The 27,838-nt window shown below is 43.5% G+C and overlaps 1 protein-coding gene across 2 annotated transcripts in view; it reads left to right on the top strand.

The window, feature by feature from the left end:
- The window catches only part of CCDC6 (coiled-coil domain containing 6), a 124,420-nt gene that overhangs the window by 82,452 nt on the left and 14,130 nt on the right, over nucleotides 1-27,838 (top strand). The window contains exons 4-7 of one of the 2 annotated variants that reach the window (XR_014827962.1): nucleotides 14,351-14,454; nucleotides 16,974-17,134; nucleotides 23,681-23,837; nucleotides 26,924-27,450. Coding sequence is in view for 1 of the 2 variants with exons in the window: in XM_001929282.6 (XP_001929317.3) it covers nucleotides 14,351-14,454; nucleotides 16,974-17,134; nucleotides 23,681-23,837; nucleotides 26,924-27,024 (523 nt within the window). In the remaining variant the exon portion in view is untranslated. The remainder of the gene's footprint in view (nucleotides 1-14,350; nucleotides 14,455-16,973; nucleotides 17,135-23,680; nucleotides 23,838-26,923; nucleotides 27,451-27,838) is intronic. The other variant, XM_001929282.6, reaches the window with a different exon arrangement.

Raw genomic sequence — 27,838 nt, 5'->3', positions numbered from 1 at the left:
ATCCTTTTCATTTTCTTGAGCGGGTCCTTTGGTTTTTGTTTTTGTTTTTTTTTTTGTCTTTTTGCCTTTTCTAGGGTCGCTCCTGCAGCATATGGAGAGAGGGTCCTTTGAAGCATGGAGATTTTTAGTTGCGGTGAAGTCTAATTATTCTTTTTTTTTTTTTTTTCCTTCTGTTTGTTGTGCTTTGGTGTCATATCTTAGAATTTGAGGTCACAAAGACTCAGCCCTGTTTTCTTTTTTGGCTTTTACATTTAGCTCTCTACATTTAGATTCATTTTGAGTTTTTTTTTTTTTTTTTCCTTCTTTTTTAGGGCCACACCTGCAGCCTATGGAAGTTCCTAGGCTAGAGATCTAATCGGAACTACAGCTGCCAACCTACACCAAAGCCACAGCAATGCCAGATCCGAGCTGCATTGGTGACCTGTACCACAGCTCACAGCAATGCCATATCCTTAACCCACTGAGTGGGGCCAGGGATTGAACCTGCATCCTCATGGTTATGAGTTGGGTTTGTTCCTGCTGACCACAATGGGAACTCCTGTTTTGAGTTAATTTTTATATATGTAAAATAGGGTCCAAATTCATTCTTTTGCATGTGGCCATCCAATTGTCTCTTTCAGTTCATTTCTGAGCCTCAGTTTTCTTCTCTGTAAAAGGGCAATAAATAGCAAACCTGTGTCAGGTATAATGAATGAGGGAGTGTGTAAGTGATTTGCATCATGCCTGCTACATCAGCACTCAATATGAGGTAGTTACTGCTGTTAATTTAAAAATAACCAATTTTTTGAACCTAATAGGTTGAACCTCAGAAGGGATGCTGGAAGGTCTGTCTGCCAGGGATATGTGTTTATTTTGAAGGTGTGGCTTTGGTAGTAAGGGTTTTCAAGAAGGCACCTTCCTGTTCTCTGTAAAGCAGAACTTACCTGGGTTTGAGACTAAGTCTTCAACTCCTTACAAAGTAGGCTCCACTTACCTCAGGTGCTGGAGGCCTAATTTTAAGTTGATCTCACCAAAGGTCCTTCGGCATGGACACTTTATCATGTAGCATTTGTTCTCTTAGACTCAGAATCTGGAATCCTTTCCTTTTTTTTTTTTTTAAAGGATATTTAGGAAATGTTACCAGCTTGATCATCAGGGTCTCTGGGTTATAAATGGTTCTGGTGGTGTTTTGTTGTTGAAGTTTTTGTCCCTTTTTTTTTTTTTTTTTTTTTTTTGGCGTATACCCACAGCATATGGGTGTTCCTGGGCCAGGAATCAAATCCAAGCTACTGCTGCAGTGATGCCGGATCCTGGATCCTTAACCTGCTATGCCACAGTGGAAACTTCTGTTGATGTTTTGTAGTATATGAATTTTAGAGCTGGATGGCCATGTTGTAAGAAAGACTACCTTTGTCATTCTCCCCAGATCCTCCATGGGGAGATCCTGAGGAAATCCAGAGGCAAGGGACATCAGATTCACTCTAGGACTTGGAACCACAGCTACCTGTACTTTTGCTCTCCTTTCAGAGCTTGCTATCCATGGAGGAGGCTTAGGAGGGTGATAGACCAACTTGACCTGTAGGTGGCCCAGCCCACTCATACCTGCTCACACTTTTTCAGAAATGGAAACCAAGAGACTCAGAGGCTTTTTTCAAATCATACAACCTAGCATTTTGAATGTGTAACTCTCAAAGACAATTTATAAGCAGATGTAAAAAAGCATGTTTAGGAGTTCCCATTGTGGCTCATTGGGTTAAGGACCCGACATAGTCTCCGTGAGGATGAAGGTTCTATCCCTGGCTTCGCTCAGTGAGTTAAGGATCTAGCATTGCCACAAGCTGTGGTGTTAGAGTGGCTGTGGCGTAGGCTTACACCTGCAGCTCTGATTCATCCCTTAGCCTGGAACTTCCATATGCTGCAGGTGAATCTACAAAAAGGAAAAAGAAAAGCATGTTCAGAAAAATGTAAAGTTATGAGGTCTTTGCATTACTAATAGTTAGTATTGGCCTAATAAGCTGGAATAGTTTAGTCAATATGACTTTTAGTACTCTTAGTATCTCTTAAATAAGTGCTGGTGAGCAATGCCTATAAACTTTTTTTTTTTTTGCTTTTTTACGGCTGAACTCATGGAATATGGAAGTTCCCAGGCTAGGGATCGAATTGGAACTGCAGCTGCCAGTCTATGCCATAGCAATGCCAGATGGGAGCCAAGTCTGCGACCTATATGCCACAGCTTACGACAACGCCAGATCCTTAACTCACTGAGCGAGACGTGGGAACAAACCTACATCCTCATGGATTGTAGTCTGGTTTGTTACCGCTAAGCCATGACAGGAACTCCCAATATAAGCTCTTATTTGAAGATTTTTTTCCATCATATGGTCACTGTTACATTCAGGTGTTGCTAAGAACATGTAGAACTTAAACTATTCTCTTAGTGTTAAGACCTCTTCATCTGAATGTTTTCTGCCTGCTAGGAAGAATTTTTCCTTCTCTGGAGGATAACTGGCATGAAAAAGCACAGATGAGTTTATTTATTAAGCAAAGTTCAGCTCAGCAGATATGAGGACCTTCTGTGCACTTTGCTTAGAAAATTTTGGGAAAGAAGAAAACAGTAGTCATAAACAGGTAGATTTGATGCCTCATTATTATTAGCTAGTACAATAGAAAAATCTGGAATAAATTAGTTGAGAATTAATCATGTAATTCAGCTAATCCTTACACGATGAACAGGATTGCCTGTCATGTGCTAAACATCTTGTTTCCTGTAGTTGGCCCAGTAAAGTTTTCTGTTATTTCTGGCATTGAGGGTGTATTCCCTTGTCAGAAATGTCATTTCTTTTTCCTTTTTGTCTTTCGTCTCTTTAGGGTTGTACCTGAGGCATACGGAGATTCCCAGGCTAAGGATCGAATTGCAGCTGTAGCTGCTGGCCACAGCATAGCCACAGCCGCAGCAATGCAGGATCCAAGCCATGTCTGCGACCTACACCACAGATCATGGAAATGTGGGATCCTTAACTCACTGAGCAAGGCCAGGGATCGAACCTGATCCTCGCAGATGCCAGTCAGAATCATTTCCGCTGCACCACAAAGGAAACTCCAAAAATGTCCTTTCTTCCCAAAGCACAGATGCCCTTTTCTAAAGGTTGGATTGGAATGGTAATTGTATTCATTAGCATCCATTTATAATCCTAGTGTCTTAGCTCCTGTAATTTAGGGACACTCTCGGGTTCAGATCTCCCCTTCATCCAAATCAGCTTGTGACTTCAGGTGAGCTGTGTGCCCTCTTCTGAGAGTCAGATATAGTATCTAACTTGAGGTTTGATGGGAAGGTTGACCTTCCGTTCTGCCTCTCCTCACACTCCATCCGTATTGGGTTTCTTTCATTTCTCTTGTCATGGAGGAAGACACTTTGCTTTACCCTTCTCGGTTCTCCTGGCTGATTTAAGAATGAAATTGACATGAGAGAGATTAACAACAAGAGGTTAATGACACGGGGACATGGGAGAAACCCAAGAACATTCGTCCAAATGGTCGAAAGCCTCACTGAAGCACTGTCTTCAGCGTTAAAGGCAAATGAGGATGTTGTGCGTAGAGGTTTGGGGCTGCAGAGGAGGGGGAGGAAGGCAGTTGACACTCACAGGGAAAAGCAAAGGTTAGGTGAACAGGTGTTTGCTGGGCCCTGTGAAGGTGGTGGGACACGGAGAGGAGTTTTGACAGACTTTGCTGGGTTCCTCCCTGTGTGCTTCACCTGTTCCTACTCTAGTTATCTCTAGTGACAGCCCCCTTCCTGAGGGAGGTTTTCTGTCTTTTAGGCAATTTGGGGGAAGGTCAAGGGTTCTTCCTGATTCTTTGGGACCTTAAAAACACTCAGCCTACATTGATCCTCATGCCACAGAGTCCTATTTTAGGATGACAAATTATGTTCCCCTATACTCTAATGCAGAGTCATTCAGTGTGGACTGCATAGCATTATAAATAAGTTTATATGGTAACTCAGGACACTGATGTTTTTATAGCGATATATGTGACTAGGACAAGTTTTATAAAACAATGTCTGTGTGCTTTGCACTGATTTCTCATTCAGTCCTTTTTCTTTTTCTTTTTTTTTTTTTTTTTTTTTAGCAAAATGTAGGTGACTACTGACTAAACTAATTTCATAATCCAATAATGGGTCATGACCAGCAGTTTGAAAATCGTGCTTTGATGGGCCCATTTCCTGCCCCCAGATCTCCGTGTATCTGTTTCCTCTGCCTGGACCATTTTGTCCCTCTCCTGTCCCATCCCTGTTTACTTATTACCCACTCCCCTCCTGTAGTGAGGTCTGTGCTGTAAAGTGTTTCCACACTGTTCAGTCCTTCTCCCGTCACACTTGGCACACCAACAGCAGTGAAGGGTTAAACAGTCCTTTCTTCCCTGTAGGGTCCCTACAAGGACAGGAGCGAAATTAACCTCACCTCTGTATCCCTGCTGACTCACCTGGGGTACGCTCTCCAAAAATGGTACCTGCTGCCCCTAAAAGTTGCCATCTAATTTCTATGGTACTTTGCCGTCCCCATCTTGTAACAAAATGAGCCCCGAATGTCTTGCCGCCTTCCTTGACCTGGTGATCCACCTGGTTAATTCATGGATCCGTGCCATCTCTTTCTGCCTGCACTGCAGTTGTTGCACTTGGGTGGCACACATCCTGTGTTAATTCAGCACACCTTTATTACCTGTCTGCCATCTGCCATAAGCCCTGCTAAGGGAGATGACGTTAGGTCGCAGGCCTGGCGGATCCTGGTCTGGGGAGCCTAGCAGAACTATGCACAGTGATGAGGGCTGCTCTGTGAAGTGCTGAAGTGGAGGGGGGCGCGGCATTACTCCTGCAGCAGGCTCCCCACCTCCCCAAGCCCCACTGAGAAGGACCTGACACTTGGTTTAATTGTTGTTAATTGACACACATAGGATAGATTCATCTAAGTTCACCTGGTGCAGGGAGATGGGGATGTGCAGGAGAGAGACACTGGAGAGAAGATACACTGTAAAAAGTGGGTGCAGGTACCCCATGGGGAAAAGATGCTCAGAGCAGAGAGGAGAGGTCCTGAATCCCAGTTCTGTGTCCCTGGGCTGGGAAAGAGAAGGGGCTTTGGCAGTCTGCATATGCTGGTCTTTCTGGGGGATGTCTGGTGGAGGGCAGCCAAATCACAGGACTAGGACACGTACAGGGCCCAGTGGTTACCATCGGCCACTAGCCAGCATCAGATGACCACAGAGGCTTGACAAGACCCCAGCATCCCAGGAGCATTGCAGGGCTGTCCCTACCTCTCCCAGTGTCCCTCGCCATCTCTAACTGGAGCAAGTCACAGATGCTTGGATTTAGAATGAATTTCAATTCCTGGCACCAGTTTTTTGTTTGTTTACCTGCACTCATGGCATACAAAGTCCTTAGGCCAGGGATCGGGCCCCCACCAGAGCAGTGATGATGCCGGATCCTTAACCTGCTGAGCCAGCAGGGAACTCAACCAGATTTCTTTCTTTTGTTTTTTTTTTCTTTCCTCCTTTTAGGGCCACACCTGAGGCATAAGGAGGTTCCCAGGCTAGGGGTCGAATCAGAGCTGCAGCTGCCAGCCTACACCACAGCCACAGCAACGAGGGATCTGAGCCACGTCTGTGACTTTACTTTAGCTCACAGCAACACCGGAGACTTAACCCACTGGAGCAGGGCCAGGGATCAAACCTGTGTCTTCATGGATATCATTACTGCTGAGTCATAACAGGAACTCCTTTGTTCAATTTTAAAAAGTGAAATTAGGCCACATTTAGCATATTTTAAGTTCTGTGAAGAAGAAAGGAAAGTTTTAGGTTTCCAGCTCTTAGATCAATGTCTAAATGATACAAACCAACTGACATCCCACTCAGTCCACATACAGTTGGGGTGTTTTTTGTTTGTTTCTGTTTTTCTTTTTGGCTCCCTTGAGGCATATGGAATTCCAGGGATCAGATCTGAGCCACAGCAGCAACAGGGCGTCTTTAACCCACAGTGCTGGGCCTTTATCAAATCTTGATCCTAGCACTCCAGAGACTCCGAGGATCCTGTTGTGCCACGTGGGAATTCCCACGTACAGTTCTGAGGCTATAGTGACTAACTCTAGATATTCTGTGTTCTTGTGACTTAGCAGTGAGTTAAGTGGCTAGTGGCTCATGTTCAGGTTTGCATCCTTGATTGATACTTGTAATTGGTGTGAAGTATTTCTTCAGTTCATGGGGAGTATGGCCATGCTGGGTTTTGTGGAAATTCCATTCCTACTAGCAGCTGACCTTGCAGATACTGGCAGTGGGAAGGATCAGTTGCAAAAAAACAACCATGTTTCTTGAGGGTTCATTGGCATTAAGGAGATAAATTTAGTGACCCCTAGGCATATTTGAAGTTTGATTTCAAATCTTAATCACAAATTAGGAAAGTCTTGAAAACTTTAAATATTAAGTGTTTACATTATTAAATGTCACCCATTGGAGTTCCTGCTGTGGTACAGTGGGTTAAGGATCCGGGGTTGATGCACCTGTGGCATAGGCTGCAGCTGTAGCTTGTATTTGAACCTAGGCCTGGGAACTTCTATATGCCATGGGTGCAGCCATTAAAAGAATAATAATAATAATAATAATAACCCATTGCTCTTTGGAAAACCTTTGGAAAACGTAGACATAGAAGTACAAAAATGAAAAAAAATATTACCATAGACAACTGCTATTCACATTTTTTCTTCATCCTCTTCCTCTTTCTTCTCTTTTTCCTCCCTAACAATAGTATATTATAATTTGCTGCTCTGCTTTGATTTTAAAATTCTCAGCATGTGGAAATTCCTGGAGCCAGGATCAAACCTGAGCCATAGCTGTGACCCAAGCCACAGCAGTGACAAGGCCAGATCCTTCACCATAAGGCCACTAGGGAACTCCCGCTGCCCTACTTTTAATTTTTTTAAATAAAACATCATCTACCTCTGCACATTTAGACGAGCTGCATAGGGGCATGGCCAGATGTAATCATAGTAAACTCTGAAGTCAGCTTGAGGTGGGGGGGATTTGACTGCAAGTCCTTGAGGATGAATGTGTGCGTCACTTGAATCTGGAGTATAAACATCCCACCTACTGCTTATTGGGGAGAGGTGGGAAAAGCCTCGGAGCCTAGCTGGAAAATAAGTGGGGTTATATGCTTTGGTAGCATGCAAACCAGGGACAACAGGTGCTGCTTAGGAAGCTTCGGCAGGCTTTCTTCAGTCGATTTGTAATCCAGGAGCTGTCAGGATGTCACGAAGCCAACTGAGAGATCTCCCCTGCAGACCTGTGGGAGTAAACGCCGAGCTCTGCCCGGGACACGATCAGTCTCTGCAGGAATGCTGTAAAAATCCCCCAGAATTCCTTCGTTAGGCCCAAAGTCCATTCGTTTCTTTCTGACCAGAATAAGAATTTGGTTTTGACTTAGAAAAGGTGGTCTTTTTAGCTAAACATACACAGTATGTGAATGAATAGCCAACAAATCCTACATCTCTGAGGAAGTGGATGGATGTGGTGATGACTAGAAAGAAACAATTTCTTGCTTTTTGTGTTTTTTTTCTTTTTACAGCCGCACCTTCGACATATGAAGTTCCTGGGGTAGAGGGGCCTGCACTACAGCCGTGGCAACACCGCATCCATGACCTGTGCTGCAGCTTGTGGCAAAACCACATCCTTAACCCACTGAACGAGGCCAGGGATCAAACCTGCATCCTCATGAATACTAGTCAGGTTCTTAATGGGAGCTCCAAGAAATGATTTCTTTTTTCCAGGAAACTTCCATTTAGGATAAAGCACATGGAGAGAAGTTTCCCTAACATTGTTTTCTTAAAGAGGCTTATTTTAGATAATGAGCTTATGGTAGTCATTGCTGTGATACTGTATTTACAACATACACCGTGATATAAGTTTATTGGTTCACTCCATATTTTAGATATGTAAATTAACATCCTAAATTAACAGATATTCTATTAGGAAATGGTTAATTTTTAAGATTAGATAACTTAAAATTTTGTGTTACAAAAATAGTAGATGTTTATTAAAAAATTGGGTGGGGGCAGGGAAAAGTAGAAGGGTAAATTACCACCAGTATTGCTTATACCCTAGGCCAGCCCTATTTATGTTGCTATGTAGTTCTTTATGGCTTTTGGGTTTTTTTTTTTTTGCATCTTTTCTCTATCAGTTTATTTATTTTTCTTCCCCTTCTTTCTATGGCAGCACCTGCGGCATATGGAAGTTCCTGGGGTCAGGGGTCAAATTGGAGCTGCAGTTGCTGGCCTATGCCATTGGCATAGCAACATTGGATCTGAGCTACATCTGCAGCCTATGCTATAGCTGCAGCAACATCGGTCCTTAACCTACTGAGCGAGGCCAGGAATTGAACCTACATCCTCACTGATACTATGTCAGGTTCTTAACCTGCTGAGCCACAACAGGAACGCCTATCAGTTTATCTCTTATGCACATAGATCACGTTCTTTTCAGCTGTAATATTGGACCTCTTGGACTTGAAAGTGCTCATCCTTTCTGTTCTTTTCTCCTGCTCTTCACCGATGAACTTCAGTTGCCTCTTTCTGGGCTCAGCATTGCATGAACCTGTGTATAATAACCCTAGGACTTGCTTTTAATTCTGAAGCCAGCCACAGCTTGACTAATCAAATAGGTACCTCTGGGACTCTGGTCTATGAACACCTGTCTTAACTTATCTGTAACACAGATTGGCTGCTCTATTTCTTTAAAAAAATTTTTTTGTTTGTTTTCCCTGAAGTCAAAGGTCAGATGTCTTCCAGCCTAGGAGAATTCCCAGGGCTGAGCAAAACTCCCCTGATTGTCTGAACAGACACCAACAGAGGCCGTGTTTAAGTTATACCTAACTTGTCTCTGTTGCTTTCATTTGTGTGGGCTTTGCCATGGAGCTGAGACCGTTGTTTATGGTTCTCAGCTCTTTTCACGTCATTTGCACACAGTATGTTTAAATAGTCCCTTCATGAATCCTATTAGTCATTTCCTATGTGTAAGGAAAACCTTGATCAACTCAAATGTACTGGCAAAGTAGGCTGATGGAATGAGGGAAGATCTTTTACTGTCTCTACTCTCGTGGTAGAAAAAAAACTGTCTTGGCCCACTTGGGGTGTTATTACAAATAACACACACTGGCTTATAAACAACTGGAATTTATTTCTCACAGTTTTAAAAGTTGGAGGTCCAGGATCAGGCTGCCAGCTTGATGGAGTTCTGATCATTACTGACTTTTTATGTCCTGCATTAGTAGCACAGAGCAGCAAGCTGCAAGGTCATTAAGGACTGTGTAGAAAGGACACCAATCCCATTTCCCCACCCTCCCGCCCCCCATCAACTAAACCTAATTATCTCCCAAAGGCCCCACCTTCAAATCACACTGGGGATCTAGGCTTCAACATGTGAATTTTCGACACAAACATTCAGTCCATTGCAAAAACGGTGTTCATTTTTTTGACTTGGGTTTAGTCATTTTCTGAATATTATACTTTTTATTTTCCCAGGTAATTCTCTTTTTTTTTTTGGCTACACCTGTGGCATGCGGAAGTTCCCAGACCAGGGATCGAACCTGCACTGTAACAGCATCCAGAGCTGCAGTGGTTACAATGTCAGACCTTTAACCCACTGAGCCACCAGGGAATTCCTAGTAATTGTGGTGCACTTCAGGGTCTCCACTTTGAACGTCTATGGTGTTATGTAATAAACTGATAGGAAATTGGGCTGAGCTGTTTTTGGCCCGCAGATGCTACCTAGCTAGGAAGGTTTTTGAGAATTGTGTTAATCTCCGGCACCCACTTGTTTACTTAGGATTTGCCCCTTTCTCTTAAAAAAAAAAAAAAAAAAAAAAAAAAAGCATTTAGCCTGCTGATAATAGTTTGGTTGATGCAGGTCTTAGAGTGCTCTGCTGTTTATTTTTAAATATCAGGTACACTTCTTGCATCATCATCATTCTAAGTGCTTTTATGTTCTGTTGTTAGAAACTTCACATCTGTGTTCTCTGTATATGTTAGCCATTATTTCATGGGATTTCCCCTCTCTATCTTCTTGGATTAGTTGTCATAGGCTGTCTTCCAAAATTTCTTTCTTAAGACAGATGTTTGGGGTTCAAAATATATTTTCCCATAGAAATAATGATAATATGGCAGTTAGACTAAAATTTCTCAAAGCAGATTGAAAAGATCCACTAAAACCCTTTCCTAGCTCTATAGTTGAGCACAGTGGTCATGCTAAAGTTCTCATCAGGATTTTTTTTTTTTTTTTTTGCCAAGTATTCCTCTCCTCCACCTCTGTCTCCATCCCAGCATCATCATGGTTCTCTTTAAATGGGAAAATTCAGGAGTTCCCTGGTGGCCTAGCAGTTAAGGACCCGGCGTTGCTACTGCTGTGGCATGGGTTCTATCCCTGGTCTGGAAACTTCTACATGCCATGGGCTTGGCCGAAAAAAAGAAAAAAATAAAAGAAAAGGGAAAATGCTATAATGAAAAAGAAATGTAGTGATGTTGGGAGCCATCTCTTGGCTAGCTCTCTCCCTTTTCTGCGGTCTTTGGTGGTGTCTGCCCACTGAAAAGACACAGCTAGGATGGGCTGTGAATTCATAGGAACCAGCTAATAATAGTTTGGCTATTTTTATACATTGTTTATCCATTGACATTTTATATTTATTTGGAGAACATGGTAAGAACTCGGTGTGATGTTAATGACTTACAGTGGGGAAGAGAGATGTTGAAGGAAGAGTTTGGCTGACAGTCCATTGACCCCACAGCAGGACAAAGGCTTTCAAATGAATATTCCGCAGATCAGATGTATCTGTTGGTGTTGTGTGCTCACGGAGCAAGCAATTCGAAGGGGCTTAAGTTAGCCTCAGAATCTGATGTTTGGTGTTGGAAGAGTGGGTACCTGTTGTGTGAACACTAAATAAAAAAAGCCGTCAGAGATTATTAGGTGATAGATAGGCGAGAGTATTACATATAGAGATCAGCACAGCAAAAGCGATGCCTCCCTGGGCTGCGGTTTCCGTCCCAGCAAGGCTCTCTGACTTCTGAGACTATAAATTTAACATGCACTGTCTGATTTGAAGGTTGTTTGCTATCAGGGTAATGCAGGCACTGAAAATGTACTTCTCTCTGAATTGACTGGTAAGACTGTTGTGGACTGTGGCCATAAATATCTAGGTTATGGAATTAGATGGAAAGGAGATGAAAGGGCAGCTCTGATAAAGAACTTGAGAGAAAATTGATCATAATCACAATACCATTCTGATTTCTCTGGTCTTTAGTGTCAGTGAGAGCTCCTGAACGATGCTGAAAAGTTAAGATTTTTTTTTTTTTTAATAGAAAAAAAAATGCTAGAAACCCTGTTCTTTCTAAGGCTAGGGAGAATATGGGATCCCATAGCACTGCCAGCTGTGTAATGAAATACCCACATCTAAGCTGCTGCTCTGGGGCTTCCTGTGATGCCTGCTTCATGGAAATAAAGTAGTGGAGCATAGTGGTATAGCAAACCCAAGTTTCACCCCTGGAAGCCTTGGTTCACCAAAGTGGGCAGTAAATGGATAGCTGGTAGTTTTGCCAACAGGTGCCAGAAAAGAGCTGAGATTCATGTTCGTTTTCAGCTTCTGTTTCTTCTGCTCTCTTAGTTGTTTCTGCATGCTCTCAAAGTCACTAGGCCACCCCCTACTCCACTACTCCCAAGAATTATTGGGTAGCATACCCCAAATCCTACTTTCTCCTCAAGATCTTCTATACTTGCTGGCTGGCCAGGACTCAGCTTTTGGCCACCAAGGTGACCAATAGCCATTCCTGTTCCGGTGGTTTCACTTTTCCTGTGTTCTGCCATCTCCCAGGCTAGTGGTTTCCTCAGCTCTAAAATGAAAGGTTGGGAGTTCCCGTCATGGCTCAGTGGAAACGAATCTGACTATCATCCATGAGGATGCAGGTTTGATCCCTGGCCTTGCTCAGTGGGTTAAAGATCTGGTGTCACCATGAGATATGGTATAGGTCGCAGACACAGCTTGGATCTGGCGCTTCTGTGGCTGTGGTGTAGACCGGTGCTACAGCTCTCCTTCAACCCCTACCTAGCCTGGGGACCTCCATGTGTTGCAAGGGCAGCCCCAAAAGACAAAAAATAAATAAATAAATAAAATGAAAGTGTGGATTCTGATGATTTACCTTGCTGCTTCCAGCTCTAAAAATCTGAGCTAGCTCAGACTGAAAACAGCTGCTATCTTGAGATTGACAGAGGATGATAATAGAAGGGTTGGCCCTCGAAGGGACCTCAGAGGTCATTGAGGCCAACCTTCTCATTTCATAGATGAGGGCAGGTGCATACCTGCCTAAAGCCACATGCCAAGTAAATTATATATGGGTAAAGACAGCTTTGTTCTGATTCTGCTTTTTAGGGTTATTGATTATCATGGTGCATGATTATTCTAAAATTAAAAGTCCTTGGGCCTAAGTTTCTCTGCTAGGCATCTCTGTTATGAAATGATGCCTTGCTTGAATTTTTTTCTTGCCTACCAGGTACCCTCTATCATGCTTTAGTTGAACATGGGACTAGGGTCCTTAAAGGGTGAATGCCTTGGAATTACCTTCCTTTAAACAAACTGAATTGTACTTCAAAGCTTGGCCGCAATGTGATTAGCACCAGGGATCATGAAGTGTCACAGGAGGTATGAAGTGTTCTGGGCTTCCCTTCCTTGCTGTGGGCAGGGACTGTGTTTAACATCTTGAGAAGCATTTGTGCATCAGCCCACTCCTAGCTTCACAGCACACAATACTTCCAACATATTCTGACTCCCTTGCCCCATGCAAAGAAAATATCTTGAAGCTGTTTTTTTTTTTTTCAGGTGGTTGTGTGATCTTGGCTTATTCCCTTGCTGTATAAGGTCTGCTTTGATTGCTTTAAAAGACTATATTTTGTCCATGATATTGGTTTCACTTTACTGTAAATATAGGTATCTTTGATCAATGAGGAACTTGTCTCTGTAACTGCTAAAGAAATAGAAACTCTGCTGCTTTGACATCTTTGTAGCTGTGCAATCAAAGAGTGTTAGTGATTGAAAAGATAAATTGCTTTTGGTTTTGGAGAGACAGCATCGGGGGCCTTAACATAACCTTTTTCTCTTTTAAAAAAGATTCCTATTAGGAGTTCCCACTGTGGTACAGCTGGTCCAGTGTCTTGTGTTTTCTCTACAGCGGCTCAGGTCACTGCAGGAGTCTCAGGTTTGATCCCCAGCTGGTGCAGTGGATTAAGGATCCATTGTTGACATGGCTGTGGCGTAGGTCCAAGCTACAGCTTGGATTCAATCCCTAGCCCCAAATATTCCATGTGCTATAGGGGCAGCCAAAAAAAAAAAAGTTAAAGTAAAAACTTTTTTTTTTAATTAAAATTACTTAATAGCTCAAGCACATAGGCAAGTACAAAGAATAATATAACACATTCCCTCTACCTGCCACTATGAAATATATTTATCATTGCACTTTCTGTCTCCCTCACCAGCCCTCTTTTTCTTCATATCTCTGTCACTCTCTACCAAAGTTTGTCATTTATTTTGTTTACTGTCTTGAAGCCCACTCAAATGTTACTTTCCTGAGGGGTATACATTTTGGACTCCTTGGTTTCTGCTACATCCTATTAACCCAGGATCTGGCATTGTTCCCAGTATCTGCATATTGTTCTATATGAAGTGATTAAATTAATTGCTTCCCGTATTGCTGCTTTTTATGAAGTAGAATGCAGTTTGGGCTTCCCTCTACAACACCTGCCTTTCCCCAAATCCAATTTTCTTTTTCCCCTACCTCCCCGAAGTTAACCAGTATTGTGAATTTCGTGTTTATCCTTTTTATGCCTGTTTTTGTAACTTAGTACCAATTTATGTGCACCCATTTGCCACTATGTAGAATTGTCTTCAGGTGTTTGAGTTATGATGGAAAAGGTAATAGAACCTAGAAACTTTCTGATTTAACATTGTACCACATGCAGGACTAGGGGAACAACCCAGATAAGCCCTGGTACAACTGATAAAGCAGAACTTCTCAAACCCTCCTTAAGGAAGACTTTCCATGTGCCTTGAATAAATGCTGAAACAACCACTGTGATTTGAGTACCAGGGAGCAGTTAAGCTTTAACATCAAAGAATGGGCCTGTCTTGGTTTCTCAGAGTTTAAGAACTATATGCACTTAATGTGTCTGTGTCAGGAAATTGGCCATTTATTTGCAGTTTTCTCCATGGAAAGGGGTCCTAACAGTCCAATCAAAAAATCTAATGAACCAAATTTAAGTGGCCAGCAATTCTCAGTAGAACTTTTTTTTCCTCTTTTAGTTGAGACGAGAGAAGATCGACCTTGAAAACACCCTCGAACAAGAACAGGAAGCACTAGTTAATCGTCTCTGGAAAAGGATGGATAAACTTGAAGCTGAAAAGCGGTTTGTTTAGTCTTGCTGTTCAGTATTGTGTATGTGTTGGGTGGTGGGGGCGGCAGATACTGTGCTGGGTGTGACTGAGGAATAACAGTAGATATTTAATTCCTTGGTTAATGCACATTATTTTAATTTGACAAGTGAAAAAAATGTTGAAAGCCTTCTGAACTGTTGAAAGCCTATCTTCATATTAGCCACTTCTTTGTTTCTCTCTTACTGTCCCAGTAGAATTTCTCTTCATTTGGTGTTAAAGGTTATGAGAAAAATTAATTAAGGAGCTGTTGTTTGCCTCATTATTATTATTGTTCTGGAGGATGGTTGCAGTTTCAACGTTTTACCTTACTGAGATGGCTTCCCCAGTTATTTTCTGCTTTTTTTTTTTTTTCCTTAGGGCAACACGTGAGGCATAATGGAAGTTTCCAGGCTAGGGGTCTACAGCTGCCGGCCTACACCACAGCCACATGAACACCAGATCTGAGCTGCATCTGCAACCTACACCACAGTTCACTGCGATGCCAGATCCTTAATCCACTGAGCAAGGCCAGGGTCAAACCCACATCCTCATGGATACCAGTCGGGTTTGTTACTGTTGAACCACAACAGGAACTTCTCCACCGGTTATTTTCTGAAGTACTTAGACTAGGAGCTATGTTGCATGAATTATCATACACCTCTAGAATGTACTTCATTAGGAAGGCTGGAATTTTAATAGAAAAATTATCACCTATGTGTTTTAAGACTTACTGTAAAGAAAGACTTGTGCGTATTTAAAATTAGGGTTCTTGGTGTTAAATGTACATACATGGTTATGAAATACTCAGCAGCACACATTTCTTGAACCCTTCGTGCAAGATCCATTCAGGCCCTTAGATTTAAATACTGTGTTCTTTAGGGCTGGTAGGGCAGGGGTCCAGTGGTGGTGAGGAGGTTCTGTAGGCAGAACGTGTGTATGTGTGGAAAGGGTGTTCCTTGAAAATGTTCACGAATTTACTTTACCAGGACCTTTTATTTGCTAACCAAAGCCATTTTGCCATAGGTCTTTGGTTTGGATGAACATCCATAAATTGAGTTCATCTTAAGGTTTGCAAAATAGAGTCGTACCACAGGCTTTAAGAAAAATGAAAATTCAAGATGCCTTTATAGGAAATTATTCAAGTAGTAGTTGAATCAGCTATGTTTTGCCTCATTGTAGTGATATGAATAAACTGAATCGGAAGAAGCTGTTTATGTAATAAATGTAGGGACCATTACCGTATTTAACATACTAGCTTTCTCAGAAGGCCAGGCCTGATGGTAATTCACAGTTTGCACGTGGATAAACTCAAAGGTTAAAAAGTTCAAAACCAAACTAAACCAAAAGCTTCCCAGCAGTTTTTAGAGATCCATTGCCAGTCTGTCTTCCTTTGCAGAAAGCCACTTGGAGGTTTTATATATTTAAGTACCAAATTATTGCACTGAACAGTATGACACTGTTATTTTGTAGAATATTAATGTTTTAGGTGCTTCAAACTAATGATACTTGGTAGAGAAGGTGGCACCATCAATTATTAACCCAATAAATTTTTTATTTTTGTTATTTTAAATCTTCTAACTTTACTGAACCAAAGGGGCTTCAGTCCAGTTTGCCATGACCTTGGGGTTAGTTTTTGTTGTTGTTGTTGTTGTTGTTGTTGTTGTATTTTGGCCACACCTTGGCATGCAGACGTTCCTGGACCAGGGATCAAATCTTGAGGCGTAGCAGTGACAACGCAGGACCCTTAACCCACTGAGCCACCAGGAGACTCAAGATTCATTTTTTAGGAGGGAAGTTTAGAAGTGGGTCTCTTTATATGATGCTATCCTCCAACGAGAGTGATAGTTTGTAGTTTGTAAATTTCAGCTGAGAGCATTGAGAGTAAAATTCCCTCAGTAGCCCCACAGTCTCAAACCCAAAGCATGGAACGTTTAGTCAGTGGAACATTCTGCTTGCCCATTTTATCTCCAGCACAATGCTCAGAAGCCAGTGTTAGAGGAGTTCCCATTGTGGCTCAGAGGGTTTAAGAGCCTGACATAGTGTCCAACAGGATGTGTGTTGGTCCCTGGCCTCGCCCAGTGGATCAAGGATCTGGCATTGCCGCCAAGCTGAGGCTTAGATCGAAGATGCAGCTCAGATCTAGTGTTACTGTGGCTGTGACGTAGTCCTGCAGCTGCAGTGCCAATTCAAACCCTGACCCAGGAACTTCCATGTGCTGCAGGTATGGCCGTTAAAAAAAAAGAAAAGCCAGTGTTAGAGACTTGTTCAGTAATGCTTCATGACCAGTAGTGATTTAAAAGGCAAAAAAAAGGAAGGCAGCTCCTTCAGCTCTACTCTTTGATATGAATATCCCATAAGGGTGACCAGAAGTGGATGGAAAATGGACAGAGGAGTTAAACAATTCAGTGAATTTTGGCCATTTAACAGGCACAAACCTCCCAGCTAGCATTTGTTATTCTGTCTTTTAAAGGCAACCTGTTTCTCATTGTTGGAATTTTTCTTTTCAATAAAGAATCCTGCAGGAGAAATTAGATCAGCCGGTCTCAGCTCCCCCATCGCCTAGAGACATCTCCATGGAGATCGACTCTCCAGAAAACATGATGCGACACATCAGGTTTCTAAAGAATGAAGTGGAGAGGCTGAAGAAGCAACTGAGAGCTGCCCAGCTACAGCGTACGTAGCCTTGGTGTCCCTGACTGTCTGTCCAAAGAACTAATCCACGTACCACCTACAGGGTTCTACCAATATTTACCATTGAATTTGTATAAATTGAATTCATATTATATTCCATTGCCAGTACACATGTATATAAGTCTGCCATCCTGGCGTAGATGTTTTTTTTTTTTTTTCTTTTTAGGGCCACACCTGCGGCATATGGAAATTCCCAGGCCAGGGGTCATATTGGAGCTGCAGCTGAGGCCTATGCCACAGCCACAGCAATGCCACATCTGAGCCACATCTGCAACCTACACTTTGGCTTGTGGCAACGATGATGGTTCCTTAACCTAGTGAGTGACGCCAGGGATCAAACCCGCATACTCACAGAGCCAACATCAGGTCCTCAATCCCCCGAGCCGCAGCAGGAACTCCTAGAATAGGTGATTTTTGTTTTATTTTAGTCTTTTGTCCTTTTAGGGCCACACTCACGGCATATGGAGGTTCCCAGGCTAGGGGTCTAATCAGAGCTGTTGCTGCTGGCCTACACCAGAGCCACAGCAATGCCAGATCCGAGCTGCGTCTGCAACCTACACCACAGTTCACAGAAACGCCAGTTCCTTAACCCACTGAGGGAGGCCAGGGATCGAACCCGCAACCTCATGGTTACTAGTTGGATTTAAAAAGTTATAGTAGGGCGGGGCAAATAACTTTAGAATAATTCCAGAAAACAGCATATCATTTTAGGAGGGACCAGAATCACACGTGCCATTTCTAACCTTCTCCCAGAAGTTCATCTCCTGGACTGTGCTCACAGAAGCAGTTCAGGGGATGGAGCCAGGAAGAGACCACCCTGTCCTTTGGGAGAATTAAGGCAGAGAACAATGTTTATCTTCCTTACTGCCAAAACTGGGCCTCACCTGATAATTGTTCATGGTACTTGAAGAATAAATACTTTTGAAATTGATTACTTTTTATTTTTAAAAATCAAAGGAACTAGATTGCTGGACCCGATTAGGTCACTCACTGTGCATTTGCTTGGATTTCTGCTGTTTTGGCTTTTAGGCTGTTCAAATTTGTGTTGATAATACAGTGAAAGGTTTACATGGGAAAAAGTAAGTCCTACCTTCACCTCTGATCCCCAGCCCCCTAGTTCTCACAATTAACACATTTTTAATATATTATTTGGGGGGGGGGTGTAGACTTCTTGTATACAAATAGTAGCACAATGTACATAGTCTTTTGCATTTTTCTCTTTTCACTTACTATATCTTACAGTTTTTTCCCTGCCAATACCTACAGAGCTGCCTTACTCCCTTTTTTAAAGGCTGTGTGATATTTGATTATTTGGATATACTGTAATTTATTTAACTCAACTCTACCAACAGACCCTTTTATTCTGGGATACTGCAACCACAGTGAACATCTCTGTCCACATATGGGATTCCTGTGCAAGAACACTGTCAGGATAAGTTCCAGGACATGGATTTGCTGAGATAGCGTGTGCATTTAAAATTTCACTGATTCTTACCTTTTCTTCCCTGAAGTTCATCATTGCACATTCTAGTCCATGAGTGCATCTGGGATGAAGGCGTCAGAGTCAGCCTAGGAGCCTTTAAGAACTAGTGTGTTAGGAGTTCCCTGGTGGCCTGGTGGGTTCAGGATCTGACTTGGGTCATTGCTGTTATGCGGATTCTGTCCCTAACCAGGGAACTTCTGTATGCTGCGGGTATGGCCAAAAAGAAAAAAGAGAGGAAGAAACAGAGGAAGGGAAGGAAGAAATATAGTGTGTTAGGTTCCTATTGCTGCTCTAACAAATGAGCACAAACTTGGTAACTCCAAACAACACAGATTGATTATGGTTTTGGGAGGTCTGGCTTCAAAATAGTCCCCCTGCACTGAAATCAAGGTGTCAGCCAGGCTGGTTCCTTATAAAAGGCTATAAAAGATTCTAAGGGAGAATCTGTTTCCTTGCTTTTCCAGCCTCTGAGGCTTGTCCACATTCAGTGAAAACAAATCAAATACTAGTTGTTTTAGGTTGGGATATTTTGAGTTTTTTTTTTTTTTTTTTTTGGCTGCCCTGAAGAGTATGGAGTTCCCAGGTCAGGGATCGGGTTCCAGCTGCACCTGTGACAATACTGATTGCTTAACCCACCGTGCCAGACCGGGGATCCAACCTGCATCCCAACACTCCAGCGATGCCACTGATCCTGTTGGGCCACAGCAGGAACTCTGGGTTGGGATGTTTTTTGAGTTTTTGCTGTTGGACAAGCACAGGTCTTTTCAGCAACTTTCTGAACTCTTTCCAGGGCTGTTGGTTTCTATTTTTTCTTTCTTTTCTATACTTACCTTGTTGTTCCCCAGACAACATTTTTAGGAGAAATTTGGGAAGAAGTAGCTTCCTCCCTACTGCCTTATTTGGTCTTTGGAGAGACTGAAGATACGGAGACAGGCACCTGTTTTAGTGCTGTTTGAGTTTTTGCAAGGATAAGGAAGGCCACACCGAAGCAGTAGCACATTGCACTGTGCTGTGCACTGTGGGTTTGGGTTGCGTTTTGAGGATGAATGAGTGACTTTCCTCCTCCACCTGTCTCTGCCTCTTCAGATCAGGTAACTGGTCCCCTTTGAAAGCTCCTGGGGCAATTGGCCCCTATCCCCCTAGCCCAGCTAGGTCTAAACTTGAACCTCTCTCCCAATAGTCTTCAATGCTGGTTGAGCATTAGAGTCCCCAGTGGAGAGGCTTCATCCTCTGGGATTCTGACTTAATTGTGGTGAGGTCTGGCATCAGTATATTTTACCAATAAACTTGAAAGGGCATGCGAAATATACAGCCACCCTTTGGATGCCCTGGAACTGTCTCTTGGAGACTATCTGAAAGTCACCCGCAGTTAACACTCTTTGACTGAATGTTGTGAGATGGCTGAAGGCAGGGGAAATATAAGCTGAAGCCCCTGAGTCCTAGAAAGCTCTGGGTGGGAGAAAGAAGATGACTCATGGGAGTAAATCCCGTCCCTTGAAATCAGTGCGGCGGCTTGCCAGCAGAGGGCACCCAAGGAATGCCCTGGTGTCAGCCATCTGTGCCTGGTCCCTGAGGTGCAGAGGCTGCAGGCCTGGTGCCTTCTCTCTGCCTCTGGCTTCTGGGCTAATTGCTAAGCTGCTAGGAAGCTGGACAGCCATCACTCCTGGTCATTCACATTCTGGTCTACAGCTTATCGTTTAAGGATCCCCCTGCTGGTTTCTCCAGATGCTAAGGGTTGCCATTTTCTTTATTCTTTTTTTTTTTTTTTTGGTCTTTTCTAGGCCTGCAGCATATGGAGGTTCCCAAGCTAGGGATCTAATTGGAGCTGTAGCTGCCGGCCTACACCACAGGACAGCAACGCAGGATCCGAGCCCTGTCTGTGACCTGCAGTACAGCTCATGGTAACGCCAGATCCTTAACCCACTGAGTGAGGCCAGGAGTCAAACCTGAAACCTCATGGTTCCTAGTCAGATTCGTTAACCACTGAGCCATGACAGGAACTCCTATTATACTTTTTTTTAATAATTTTTTTTTAGGGCTGCACCTATAGCATACGGAAGTTCCCAGGCTAGAAGTTGAATCAGAGCTGCAGCTGCCAGCCTGCACCACAGCCACAGCAACAGCAACACGAAGTCTGAATCACATGTGCCACCTACACTGCAGCTTGTGGCAACACCAGGTCCTTAACCCACTGAGTGAAGCCAGGGATCAAACCTGCATCCTCATGGATTCTAGTTGGGTTCTTAACCCGCTGAGCCACAATGGGAACTACTTAAAGAATTATTTTGTGAGTTTCCGTTGTGGCACAGCAGAAATGAATCCAATTAGTAACCATGAGGTTGCACTTTCCATCCCTGGCCTTGCTCAGTGGGTTAAGGGTCCAGCGTTGCTGTGAGCTGTGGTGTAGGTCACAGACACAGCTTGGGTCCTGTGTTGCTGTGGCATAGGCTGACAGCTACAGCTCTGATTTGACCCCTAGCCTAGGAACTTCTTTTTTTTTTTTTTAATTGTAATTGTTATTTTTTAATTGTAATTAATTGTTAATACATTTCTTTTTCTACTGTAAAGCATGGTGACCCGGTTACACATACATGTATACATTCTTTTTTCTCACAATATCATTCTCTATCATAAGTGACTGGACATAGGAACTTCCATATGCCGCAAGTCTGGCCCTAAAAAAAAAAAAAAGCAAGAAAAAAAAAAGAATTATTCTTGAAGCCTTATGAATCCTCAATTCTATGTCGCTTTCCTATTTATGAAAGAGCAAGGCATGTTGCTCTGATCACTGCCCTTCTAGTTGTAGAAACAGTAAATACTCCCAATAGGCCAAGGTAGTGCTTCCTGTAGAGCAAGCAAAAAATTCTGCCCACTTACACGTACATGTTTGGGATGAAATCATTTAAATCATTTATATTAAAAGTGTACTTTGTAATTATTTCCCCAGCATGCCTTCAATTAAAGAGATTTTTGACATCTGGATTAGACAGCAGGGTTTCCTGGATATATTGAAAACGGCTGAAGGGTTTAGTGTTTGGTGCACATAATAGTGTTTAATAATTTTGGTATTTGCATTTTAATTTCTAAAAATAAGGGTAGTCAAGAACTTTTCTATATTCTGTAATGATGCTGTTGGAAATCAGTGAGTGCTTATTGAGAGTTGCTACTTGCTAAAATGCCAGACCTCCATAGAGGCGCTTAAAGCTGAAACTAAGGGGATAGAGTTGGCAGTTGAAATAGGGTCAGTTTGTGGGAGAGAAATAGTCAGTGGCATTCAGCTCCTTCCTTCCTTCTTAAACTTGTACTGGGCTGAAAACATGGCCAGTATCCTGGAAGAAGGTCTCTTAGGGATGTTTATGTCCACTCTGAACTTGTAGCAGTTTTTTAGAAAAGAGAAGTAGATGGAGATTTTTGCTTTTCCCAAGTTCATTGGCAGAGACAGGGAAAAAGCAGGACACAAGAAGTTGGACAGACACTCAGGTTTGTATTAAGGTTATTTTGGTTACTTAGTAACGATACATTCTGTCTCAAGTAAACCAGAAAAGGGAGGGAGGGTCATGCTTTACATTTGATTGGCAGGGTCTGGTCATGCCACAGAATCCTGCACAGAGTCACTCATAAGGACAAGGGGTTACAGTGGCCCCAGGCAGCTCAGCCGAAGGAGATTCCAGAGCCATGGGAAGATATCAGCTCCACATTTCAGATTCCTGGGAAAGATAATCTGGCTGGCTTAGCCTGGGTCCATCGTCTAGCCCTGGGGCTGGTCAGCTCTGGCTGGCCCTGGAGCAGAGCCACAGAGGGGGCAGCCTGAGGAAGTGATCTTTGTCATAAGCAAGATGTCATCCCAAGAGCCTGGCTGCATGTGGATGTTAACCTGCTTTCTCCAAAGACTGCATACTTCATGGAAGCAGAGTAACACATGCACCCAAAATAGATGAATTTGAAATATTGATGTAGTGTACTAAGTCAGTTTTTAGAGGTTTTTTGTTTGTTTTTTTTTTTTTTTTTTTTTTTTTAAGGGCTGCACTTGTGGCATATGTAAGTTCCCAGGCTAGGGTTTGAATTGGAGCTGCAGCTCCCAGCGTATGCCACAGCCATGGCAATGCCTGATCCTTAACCCACTGAGCAAGGCCAGGGATCAAACCCACATCTTCATGGATACTAGTTGGGTTCTTAACCCACTGATCCACAACTGGAAAGTTTTTTTTTTTTTTAATTAAAGTTTCTTTTTTAATTTTTCTTTTCTTTTTTTTTGGGGGGGGGGTTAGGATTGCACCCATGGCATATGGAGGTTCCCAGGCTAGAGGTCAAATTATAGCTGTAGCCACTGGCCACAGCAGTGTCAGATTCAAGCCATGTCTGCAGCCTACACCATAGCTCACTAGCTACACGAGATCCTTAACCCACTGAGTAAGACCAGGGTTTGAACCCACAACCTCATGGTTACTAGTCGGATTCATTTCCGCTGCACACGTTGGGAACTCCAGTCAGTTTCTAGTTTTATCAGAAGACTTGTAATTGTTATGTCGCGTGTTAATCATACTGGTTCTCTGTGTGCCCCCCTCTCCATGGTGTTACTGGGGGTGCTAACAAGTATGACCTGTGGGTATCTCATAGGTGACCTAGCCCACTGTGTCTGGAGGGAAGCCCATGGGCTGAGTCTGTTTCCTCCCCTCAACCTCCTCCCCTCTCAGCTCTGGAAGTGTAGGCAGAACTTTGGTAGCCATTCAGTCCAGACTTGGCTGCAGCTCCAGGATCCTCTCCTCCATGGAAAGTGCTGTAGAAGGCAAGGCAGTAGGAGCGAAGGTGCCTAATCTCCCAGCACTACTTTTCTTTTTTTTTTCTCTCATTGCAAATCATTGATCAATCATGGCGCTTGGGATGAACTTGAAATCCAGGTCTCCTCTGTGTGTGGGAGAGTGAGAGCGACCACCTCTCAACCCTCGACTGGTGGCCTAGACGGGAGCTGGACCACTGTCTTTTTAGCGGTTGGGGGATGCATGCCGGCACAGACCGTGGTTTCATTGAAAACTCTGGCATTTCAGATTCTGAGAAGATGGCACAGTACCTGGAGGAGGAGCGTCACATGAGGGAAGAGAACTTGAGGCTGCAGAGAAAGCTGCAGAGGGAGATGGAAAGAAGGGAGGCCCTCTGTCGGCAGCTCTCCGAGAGCGAGTCCAGCTTAGAGATGGACGACGAAAGGTGCGTGCAGGCACAGTGGGCCTTGTGGAGACAGCAACCAAAACCCAGGCTCCAGCTTCTCTTCACAGCCTGAGAGATGTGGCAGGAGATGGCTGGAAGAGTGATTTAGCATGATGACGAATGCCATTGTCCTACAGTAGATGCTGAGAGTGGGAAAAAAGATTAACTGCTTTCCCTAAATACAAAAGACAGGAAAAAAATTGCCTTTCCAAAACGACTTGGTGGCAGAGAAAAGGAGGTGGGTTACAGGTGGAGAGGCAGCATCTGCACTTGTCACTGAGTTGATCTGGTCCAACCCTGTGCTCTGTCTATTTAGAGCATGGGAGCATCTGAAGTCATAGATGCAGATAAATAGGCCGTGCGTGGTACAGCCCTGTGGGGCGAAAGAATCTGCCAGAGATAGTGGAGGCTCTTGAAAGCTAGAGGCTTTGCTTTAACATACTTGGTAACTTTGCAGTCTTTTTGCAGCTATTCTACAAAAATAAAGCAGATGGAGTGCATTAATCTGCTCAAGCGTCAACATCAAGTACCCTCATTATCCCACTGAGAAAGGGGCTAGAATAAGAGAGTCAGCCTTTGGATAAACTAGAGGAAATGTCTCATTTCTCTCTCACCCACATTTTCCTTTCCCCCCCCCTCCCCCCACCACACCCCCTCGCCTCTCCTCCTCTGGACTTGGGAGTGAGGTGATTGCTAAAATAAGTACCATCCAACAGGCCTGGGCCGCCAGTGTCTCAGACCAGGGCTGCCAGTGGCTGTGATGACAAGTACTGGCTGCTGAGGCCAAAACATGCTGTTTGCAAACATGTGGGTAGCATTAGTCGACCAGCCCTCTTGTGTTCTTTATTGAGTAGAGCCAGAGGACTAGCATGGCTTTGATTAATCTGCTATGGACAGCCGTATTCTCATGGCATGAAAAACGCAAGATTTTCTATAACGAAGATTTATTTTTTTTAATTTAAAAGATTTTATAAAAACAGACTAACAGATCACCCTATTTAAAATATCTCCCTCATTTGAAAAGAATAAAGATGAGTCTCAGCAGTTTCTGTTATAAAACTATCATCCTTAAGTCTGCATGTCATTGGTCTGTTTCTCTTATAGTGTCTCATTCTTTCTGAAATCTTTTGAACCATTTGGGAACATCAGCTACAATACTAGATAACTTATTAACTACTTTATTAACTACCTTAAGATACAGAGCAGACCATGTATTAACACATACAGCACCCTGTGCTTGACTTTGAGTAAGATACACTCTGAGGGACAGTTTCTTCTGACTGTTGTGACAGCCCTTAAGCTGTCTCAGACTTCCAGATAATTTTTTTTTTTCCTGAGTTGGTATTCACTCCATAAGGTTTGCCTTACCCCACCCCCTTTTTTTAATCCTAGAAAATTTTTATTTGGCATGGACTTGAGTAAAAATGCATAGGAAGCCAAAAACAAATGAATAGTAAAAAGAGAAAAATAATACAAGATAAAAGGATAATAGGTTGAGATGAAAAAGGAGCTGGGTGACATGATTTTGTATTAGCAAAACTAAATTCCACATTGGTGAGGCAGATAGTGTCCTAAGCACACCTCTGAGTCCTTCATTCACTGAATTATGGTTGACTGATTGTCTTGATTGGTTGATTGATTGATTGGGGGCCATGTGCAACATACTGAAGTTCCTGGGCCAGGGCTCAAACCCATACCACAGCAGTGACCCAAGCTGCTACAGTGTCAATGCCGGGTACTTAATCTGCTGAGCCACAAGAAGGTAAACCTGCCTTACCTGTTTAGGTCAGATTATCCCAGTCAGAGTACAGCTGCCTACTGGGAATGATGATGTAACACTTGGGAGAAAGAAATAGCCATGTGAGACGTCTGTAAGCATGTTTAATTCATAAAAGGCCAAGGGGCCGTCTTAGCTGGCTGTAGGATACAAGAGGTCCAGCCTGGAGGCGCTGCTGTGGGCTACACGGAACAGAGTAGGAAGAATTTGTGGTAGGGAGAGCACCAAGAGGTGCATGCCAAACTGGGAAGCCTGGTTTTCTTTGAGTTGAATGAGCCAGCGTAGGAATGGCCATGTTCAAGGTCCTCACATGAACTGATTGAATATCAGAGCTGAGATGTCCCAGGGAGAAAAATGCCTGCACACATGTCTGTTCCTTCCTTTGACTGTAAGGCCTGGGAAGGATCGCTTCTTAGGGAGCCTCTCAGGCAGAAATTCCTCCTGGTCATCTCTCTGCACTTGCCCACAAAATGAGATCTGATGTGATTTCCAAATCCAGGAGAAGTCAGACGGCTCAGCGTGACCCTGCCGTGGGTGCTCGGCCCACATGTCTTTTATTACATTCGAATGCCTGGCTGCTTGTTGAGCATGGTCTGCCTTGTAAACGATTGACACTGGTTCAGGGGAACACATATCTTTAAGCTTTAATTCTACAACTTAAATCTCAGAGGGCTCGTCTGGGTTTGCCTGTCAAGTAACAGTTTATACCTAGCCCCAGAATGTGGACGTGTCTTCTTCTTGGGACACTGGAGGTAAAGTTCTGTGTCACTGTTGTGTGATGGAGAAAAGTCTGGCTCTCTGTTGTGTGACAGAGCTCTGTCACCAGGCCTCCATCCTGATCAGAAGCACCTCAGGTTCCTTCACCTATGCCCCTGGGGAGAGCTTGGCTGAGCAGTGGGGCTGGGTGGCTCTGGGGTCTGTATGATACAAGGCTCCTAGCTATAGCTTCCTAAACCTTCAGGAGTTTGCCCCCAAGATGGGAACCCCCAACATTTTCGCCTAGGAGTTTTTTTTTTTTTTTTGCTTTTCAGGGCCACAGGTGGCGGCATATGGAATTTCCCAGGCTAGGGGTCAAATCAGACCTACAGCTGCTGGCCACAGCCACATGGCATCTGAGCCGTGTCTGTGATCTACACCATTCCCAACAATGCCAGATCCCTGTCCCACTGAGCAAGGCCAGGGTTCGAACTCTCATCCATGCTAGTTGGATTCATTTCCACTACACCACAATGGGAACTCCCTCCTAGAAGCTTTTTTAAAGAACTGTTGGCATACAGGTAGTTCTCACCATTTTCTCCTCTCCTCCTAGGTATTTTAACGAGATGTCTGCCCAAGGATTAAGACCTCGCACTGTGTCTAGCCCGATCCCTTACACACCTTCTCCGAGTTCGAGCAGGCCCATATCACCTGGTGAGTACATGGTCTTGGGCAGCTCTGTGCCTACTTTCTGCTGTGTTTAATAGGTGTCTAATAGGCATGGATTTCTGTGGTGACTCCGTGGATCAAGGATCCGGCATGGTCACTGCAGTGGCTCAGGTTGCTGCTGTGGCACAGGCTCGAGCGCTGGCCTGGGAACTTCTGCATGCTGTAAGTACAGCCAAAAATTTTTTCAAAAAATTGTCTTAAAGAGGTAGGCATCCCTGAATATGTTTCCTTGTAGCATATACAAATCTTACCAACAGAGGATGGTCATGTGTTTTCCAAACATATCAAAAACGATCAAAACTATCATGACTGAGTCTTAGCTTGAAATTTTTTTTTTTTTTTTTTTTTTTTTGGTCTTTTTGTCTTTTTGCCATTTCTTGGGCCGCTCCCATGGCACATGGAGGTTCCCAGGCTAGGGGTCTAATCGGAGCTGTAGCTGCCAGCCTACGCCAGAGCAACGCAGGATCCGAGCCACGTCTGCGACCTACACCCACAGCTCACAGCAACGCCGGATTGTTAACCCACTGAGCAAGGGCAGGGACCGAACCCACAACCTCATGGTTTCTAGTCGGATTCGTTAACCACTGCGCCACGAGGGGAACTCCTTAGCTTGAAATTTTTAAGCGTAAATGCTATAGTGTCAGCTGGTGGTTTTCTTTAGTTTTCTTCGATGCTAAAAAAAGTAAGTGTAAAAAACCTTTTTTAAAAGACTGTCTTTGACTATGATTTTAAGTACCAATGGATTGACAGAAACCTTGTGTAGATTTCCAAAGTGCATCCTGGCATATCTTTTTTGGGT

The sequence above is a fragment of the Sus scrofa genome, chromosome 14, assembly GCF_054392235.1.
Source record: "Sus scrofa isolate SSC_HxYL_T2T_F1_AM1 chromosome 14, Sscrofa_HxYL_maternal_Yorkshire_Landrace_v2.0, whole genome shotgun sequence".
Lineage (NCBI taxonomy): Eukaryota > Metazoa > Chordata > Mammalia > Artiodactyla > Suidae > Sus > Sus scrofa.
This window is presented reverse-complemented; position numbering and strand designations above follow the sequence as displayed.